The sequence below is a fragment of the Poecilia latipinna genome, unplaced genomic scaffold (genome assembly GCF_001443285.1).
Source record: "Poecilia latipinna isolate Pla-1442-1.1 unplaced genomic scaffold, P_latipinna-1.0 Scaffold576, whole genome shotgun sequence".
Classification (NCBI taxonomy): domain Eukaryota; kingdom Metazoa; phylum Chordata; class Actinopteri; order Cyprinodontiformes; family Poeciliidae; genus Poecilia; species Poecilia latipinna.
Window position 1 is genome coordinate 164,995 of NW_015113192.1, and position 7,627 is coordinate 172,621.

The following is a 7,627-nucleotide window of genomic DNA, read 5'->3' on the forward strand; positions in this document are numbered from 1 at the left end:
GGGTTGGGGACCACTGGTCTATGGGGTTTGTTGGTCAGACATGTTTCCTTTGCCAATCAAGCACAGTCACTATGAGCAAGTTCCAAGTGCAGAGGCAACCATGAAGTGGTACATGGCTCCAAAGGTGAACTTGATATCACACAGTGAACCGACCTGCCAGCTGCTCGTTCACCTTTTCTATCATTTCTTATTCAACAATTTTACCGAAGAAAGCGTTAATATAATATCTGTAGAGGTCCCCGATATGTTTTTGTTCTAGACTGAGTACAAGTGCTTCAGTTTAGGTACTCACTGATACCAACTACTGATACCACACGATAACTTCTGAAAATAAATGTATTTAGTTTAGTCTTTGAGTTGCACAGCTGCACAGCACAGGAGGAAAATCCAGCAGAACTGTGGAGTCGGTTTGGAGTATTGGGTATGAGTACTTGACGCTGGTGTCAGGTATTAATATTCAGTTTCTTTATTGGTCATGTGTAATATTCCAGTTTTCTGAGTCACTTTATTTGAGTTAGCTGTACACATAGCAACCAAAAAGTCTCTGTGGTTGAGGTTTAGTGGTGGCACGAGATTATAAATGGACGCCGTTGTAGCTAACCCTCTCACTTGCAGGGATTTCTTTAGCAAATCCTGAACATATCTGCAGCTTATTTTCTTGTGAACAGGCTCTCTGACACAGGACTATTTCATTTCCTCATTGTTGCGGTTAAACCGACTGACACATTTGCCCTTTAATGTGTCAGAACACATTAAAGGGCAAAGGCTAATAATCCTGTTTATGTAATTATTGTTCCATTTGCTAATTCATCTGGTTTTGTAATTTCCCAAGTATTTGTATCTTTTTACTAATGTGGATTTTAACTGAACTTGACTGGATTACTTTAGAACTAGGATTGAATTGGAGTAAACTGTGCATCTACTCCTTTGTTGTTGTTTTTTTCTACATTTCTCAGCTGAACTAAAAAATAAAATTCACATTGTCATAATTGGGTATTTGGGAGAATTTTGAGGGAAAATATACATTTTAAAACAATTATGGATAAGGCTGTAGAAAACATGGGAAAAGTGAAACACTGTGAACACTCTCCAGATGTGCTAAATGTAACTGAATTTGAATCAATTTTTAATTTCTGTACTCAAATTAGATTTCTGTCATCCTTACATACGTCAACTGAATTGAAATGAACGACAACCAAGCCGACTGGAAATCATTTTACTAGCTTTGCTTGGATAAAGAGTGGAATGACCTCGGTCCAGAAAAATGTAGCCTATAAGAATCAGTCTGTTTCTAAAATTGCAAAGGTTAATGTAAACATTATGTAAAAAGCTTAAGTTTTCATGACAAGTGACGCATATGATCTGCACGTAAAAAAATGTCTGCCTTCCTCTTTTTTCTTTTTTTTTCCATAGAGATGGTTGCCAAGGAGAAGATTGCTATTGTTTTCAGTTTCATTGTTTATAAGATTAAGCAGTTGTTTTGTTTATATATATTTAAAACATGGTTACGGCTATTTTAAGGTTTATTGATTCTAAAATAAGTCTTGAGATCAAGGTTTTCTATTTGAAATGATTAGGAAGTCCTAAATAATTTAAAGCAAAGTTTGTAAAACAATGAAAAATGGATCATTTGGGTGCAGTGTTAAGTCTTTTTATTAGTTCACTTTTCTTTATTGGTCTTTTGCAGCTGTTGTTTATCACTGATTATCCCTGCAGGATAAAACCAGAGGATGCTATGGACTTTGGCGTTTCGCTGCTGTTCTATGGGCTGTACTATGGAGTCCTTGGTAGAGACTTTGCCGAGATGTGTGCAGACTTCATGGCTTCAACGGTTGGAGTAAGTAGCTACATTGCATATTTTAGAGGTGGCGACTGACCTCTAAAAAGCACAAACGGTTACTTGAACCGTTTGTGCTTTTTCATTTCAGTATTACAGTGCATCGGGGATGCCAACCAAGCACCTCTCGGACAACATCTGCGCCGTCTGTGGTCAGCCCATTCTCGTAGATGTCAGTGAGGAAGGAATAATCGAGAACACCTACAGATTATCCTGCAATCACGTGTATCCTACCTGTCACTCACACAGACGTGCTTTTTGGTTTGGTCTTATCAGTGAATAGAGAAGTTTTGGTGCATCATGGGTTGTTTTCCGGATTTGTTTTAGAAACCATGGTGTACAGTCTCACAATGTAAAGAGGAAGTAGCTTGATCTTTATCCCAGAATGTTTTGTCTGTTGGTTTAAATTACCCCATGTACTTCCTCAGTGCTGATTGGAATTTGCTGAATGTTATAAACCGCACATTTCCATGTCTAGGCCTTTTTCAAACTCTGCATTTCAATTTTAAAACCTGGCACTAACATGTTTTTCCATGTTGGCGTCCTCAGCAGTGGTCTGCAACCTTAACATCTGAAGAGTCATTTTTCCAGCTAAAATTTAGTTTAGGTTTGCAAATGTTACACGGGCTCTTAAACACAACTTAATGAGGAAATCTGATGTTTTTAAATAACTGACATTTTATTTCTATTTTTAGGTTTTAATATAGGGGGAAAAAGAGGATGGATGCAGTTTTGTAATATGGGATTTGTGTATAAATGCTAAAAAAAAAAGCACATTGTTTCCAACAAAATGACACGACAAATGGATCTAAAAAACACTGTCGTTATCTTAAGAGACACATTATTGTGGAAATTCTATGTAATTATTTCATGAAAAAATTGACATAAACCTTCATTTATGTCCTTATTTTAAAATATTTCCTATTCCTTTTTTTTAAGTTAGAGCAGCACAAAGTAGGGTCTCATAAGATATATGGTTTTCATAATCTACTGCTAATTTATCTTATTGAAATTACAGCGGCACTGCACCAAGAGAAATTCTTGCCCATTGTTTGCAAATTCTGCAAACAAACCTTATCAAAACTCAGATCTTAAGTTGCATATTGTTGACTTTGACTGAGCCATTATTGTGGCTGAATTTTTAGGGCCATTGTCCTGTCTAAAGAGGAATTTCCCTGTATTTTGCTCCATTTATCTTCCCGTCAACTCTAACCAGCTTCCCTGTCCCTGCTGAAGAAAAGCAACCCCCACAGCATGATGCTGCCGTCACCATACGTTATGTAGGAGTATCAGAGGAGAACGGGGATTTATAAACAAACTCAATTTGTAGCTACGTGATTTTATGAGCAGAAATGCACCATAGCAGTGAAAATGATTCAAGCCATAAACCAGCTTACTAAATTATTATTGCAGTTAGATTATGATTAGAAAAACAACAGAGAGATTATTGGATGTTCAAGACAAAAAAAAAGTTGCATATTTAACATTAATGTAATGGGATGTAATTTAAAGAATTTACATCTTTGAGTAAAACATTTTACACATAGAATATCCATTACAAATCCTTAATGTTTTGCTGCAATTCCAAACGTGGCATTGGTGTTTTAGATAGAAATAGCATTTTGATACAATTTCAAAACCAAACTAACAACCAAACTGTTTCTTTCAAACTCAAGTGAAAGAAACGGTATACAAATCATATTCAATTGTCTGTTACATTTGATATATTTAAAATTGAATGTTTTGAAGGGTTTTTAACAGAAATATAACTCGCTTGAATTGTGAGAATATCCCCCATCACTGCCACCTAGTGGTATGTTTGTTCCTTTGACCTGTCAGCCTCCAAATATGGACTCTTTCATGTTTTCATGTCCATTTTTTCCCCATGAACTCCTGGAATTATCCAATCTGGTGGGATATGAATCACCTGGTTGCAATCGGCGTTTTCACTGCCACCTTTCTGTTGTTGATGCTGTTGAAACGTTCATATCAACACTTTCCCATGTTCAAGCTGGTGACGCATGAAGCCTTATCTCCACGTCCAGCTTCCATGAGTTCTGCATAAGAGGCTGGTGCATCGTGGGGAAGAAGCAGATGTGTCCGTACTGCAAAGAGAAGGTGGATCTGAAGAGGATGTTCAGCAATCCGTATCCTTCCTGTTGTTCCAGCCATTTAAACAACTACTTTTTGAGCTGAATGTTGAATCTTGCTGTTGAGTATTATAAGAAGTCAAGCTAAATAATGTGTTGTTGGAAGTTTAAATTGAGTGGAACAAAGTGACTAGATGTTAATTAAAGTACTAGAAATTTCCAACTTGCATATCAAACTTCTTGTTCCTTTTCATGGATCAGTTAAAGACACATTAGAGGCGCGTGACAGCAGTTTCCTACAACAGAAATGGGATTCTTCTAAATTAGAAGGTCATTAAAAAGTTTACCTTAAGCATTTCCGATCAGGGAAAGCTATATTCAGTTGTATATCTTAAATGTTTATTTTAAATTAGAGGATTGTGAGTGACAGATAACAGAATCCTAAAAAAATTTCATATCTTGTATAAGGCCAAACAGAAATATTTTAACATAAAAGTGTTGTGGCCCATCCAGTCTAGTATTTCTAAAGAAGCACAGACTGCTGTTCCAAGGATATCAGTTAAAAGTTGAGTGGAAGGAAGAAATGGTTTGGAAGGGGGAATTGTACATGAAGCAGGCATACACGTAAATGTTCACTAGGTGTAGTTTGTGCGTCAATACTGTGCACCTGTAGGTCTTTAGTGACATGTTTTTTTTTTGCAGAATCACAGGCTGATCCATGTCATGCTGCATTGATGCAGTAAGTCATGTTAAAGGAGACCTAACCCAAATATTCAGTGCATATGCTGCACTGTACATGCATATAGGTTTTCAGTATGCTGTTTAAAGAGTAGTTTTTTATTAATTTTATTTTATTGTGGAGTTCTCTGAATTTAGCTTGGTTTTCATTTTCTAGAAGCCATAATTATCAAAATTAACAAAAAAATAAACTTGAAATGTATCAATTTGTCTATTTTTTATTAGCTTAACATCTTGCATTAGGTTGAGTTTCAATGATATTCTAATTGAGTTCCTGATTGTTGTATCTCTTCTGATTACTTTGAGTTGTTCTCCTTCACTGCTTTGTTCAGCTGGGAGAGGCCACATGTCATGTATGGACAACTTTTAGACTGGCTTCGATACCTGGTAGCCTGGCAACCCGTCATCATTGGGTTTGTCCAAGGTATCAATTACGTCCTGGGTCTGGAGTGATCCCGGACTAAAGACCTCAATGGACTGAGAAGATATGCACTGGCTCCAAAAAGACTGTGGGCCTAACATTAAACTAAAACACCAACAAAAGTGTCTCTACTTTTTGTAAATATTTCTAGGCGCATATCTGTATTTACGGTTTATTTGAATTTTATTGGTGTTCTCTCTCCGGAGGTCTGTTAATTTCCTGGGGTTTGTTCCACACCCATGTGATTTGTTATTTGGTTGAACTAGTAAATTGGTTTGAAAGAGGTGCTTTTTACTGATTCGTCTTAAATATTTGAAGGTATCGTTCTTGAACCATGTTTATGTCTGAAAGTTATGAGTCATAAATTTTTTTTGCAGAAAACGTCAACAATTCGTTACTTCCTCAAATTGACACATTTTCTTATTTCAGTTTAATCACTCATCTCGCTGCTTCACATTTGTCGACGTATTTTTAACTCAAAGTTGCGTAGGTTTCTTAAAGCTGATGTCATTCGTCTTCTGACTGGAAGCATCCCGTCAATGGGGAAAACCTTTTAATCATACAAAACCTACTATTTTATGAAACTTTCTGAAACATAAAGGTTACTTTCAGGGTATTTTTAGCAATATCCTTATTTTAACATTTTGTAGCTCTGGAGTAATAGAGGTTATTTAGTTGGTCTCACCATTATAAGACCAAGGGAAACTCTTTTTTTTCCAAAGCTATGGTACTCAAAGGCATCATACTGGTTAATTAGGAAACAAAACATAATGATCCTGGTCAAACTGGCCCAATCAGGGTCTCCTCTTTAATGTACAATATTAAATATATATAAAAAAGCAAACGCAGACTTTAGCAGTTTTTTCATGGATTGTTTTGAAGTACCACAACAGAATGAAACTAAAGTTTGAGTGTTATTTTTTTAAAACATCTGTTTTCCTTCTTAAGTTGGAAGTGGTACCTTTTTTTTGTTTTCATAATTTCCCACAAATTGCATCCAAGGTTTCCCCCAGAAAACTTGCTAAGCCCGGTGGTTGGGTGCGAAGGCAGTCATTCATCCAGCGGCCCGCCGTGTTTTTGAGTTAAAAAATGTTTAAAGTTGACCAACTGTAAAATCTTAAAAATGCTAACATTTTAAAAAGACAAATACACATGAGCAATATTTAGCCTGGTGGAGCACAAGTAAAGCCTGGTGGCCCGCCAGGCTTATAATGCACTGGCGGAAGCCCTGTACATCTCAGAGAAAATTCATCCATCCTCTTTTTGCTGATATTTTATGTATTTTATGTTAAAGCTTTTAAAAAAATACATTTCTTTAAAAATGAAAAATATTCTATAGATATTAACCACCAAGTTGTTTTTCTTCAAAAAGTCATGTAAAATTTGCAGTTCTCAAGTTTTGAAGTACCACAACTGTTAAAAGTTGTGGGGTAACATTTTAGTAAAAGTTACACCACAACGTCGAAATATTTTGCATTTGCTTTCAGCTTGTTCCGGCTGCAGTGAAGGCAAAAACGGCTCTATGGTTTGTAAAGGCTGCACACCCCTGGTAAAGCCTGGTGGCCCGCCAGGCTTATAATGCACTGGTGGGCCACAAATAAAATATTTTTTTTATTTTTGGCTGTCATTTTCAAAAAGTCAAAGCTCTAAAGAGGTTGTTTTATGGCTAAACTCTTCAAATCAAAAATGATCAGGTCGGTATAGCACATCTCAAGCAACAAATCAGTCAGTACCCTTTAATAATTGTCACATGACAATGATTGTGTGATTGTGTATAGTGTATGAACCGCACGTTTGCAGGGTTTCCACTGAATCACCGTGCGTAACAACTTGAAGTCAACCGTAAGTCACACAATTTTTGACCTCAAGCAACACAAATGCACAAAACTGAGGAAATCCCCATACTGAGTGGGAGGAGGGGAAGTGTGTACAGCTATATAATGGGATCCCTATTTGCAGATACTGCAGACTGTAGATGTTAACTGGACAGATCAATATGAAGCTGCAATCTACTATCAAAGGTAATTGTGCGTACTGATGAAAATACATTGTTTTATTTTTTTGTTGCATTTTTGTGATCATTTTGTGGTCTATGCAACAGCTTTTGGATGTCTGTGCCTGCTGTTTGCTCATGGATTTCCAGGTAAGGAGCAATCAAATATGACGGGTTTATGTTTTTATGTTTATTATATTGGCTCATTTCAGCTGTTCAGTTTCAGAGTATGACTCTCCAAAGATTATCGGGCCTCTACACAGCCAAATAAGGGCGGATCCAGGTAACTCATGTTATCCTTTTATTTGTATCCTGACATTCATGTCTAATAGTATCTGTTGTTTCTTACGCTGTGTTCAAGTAACGTCTACTGAAGGCAATAGTTCAACCCTGGACTGTGGATCTTTCCTTCCAGGTGAGCATCTGATTCTCCACTGTGACGCATTACCGAACTGCGACGAGGACGAGGCTCTCATCTACTGGCTCGTCAACGGCACTTTCCCCGAAGAATCACACAGCCATGACAGAATAATCGAATCAAACGAGTA

At 36.9% G+C, this 7,627-nt stretch overlaps 1 protein-coding gene across 1 annotated transcript in view; it reads left to right on the forward strand.

Moving 5' to 3' along the window:
* Positions 1–5,391, forward strand: part of rnf121 (ring finger protein 121) — a 13,827-nt gene extending 8,436 nt beyond the window's left edge. Inside the window, exons 6-9 of the mRNA XM_015042066.1 lie at positions 1,717–1,837; positions 1,929–2,062; positions 3,883–3,984; positions 4,998–5,391. Of these exons, the coding sequence (XP_014897552.1) occupies positions 1,717–1,837; positions 1,929–2,062; positions 3,883–3,984; positions 4,998–5,118 (478 nt within the window). The 3' untranslated portion in view covers positions 5,119–5,391. The remainder of the gene's footprint in view (positions 1–1,716; positions 1,838–1,928; positions 2,063–3,882; positions 3,985–4,997) is intronic.
* The last annotated feature ends 2,236 nt before the right edge of the window (positions 5,392–7,627 follow it).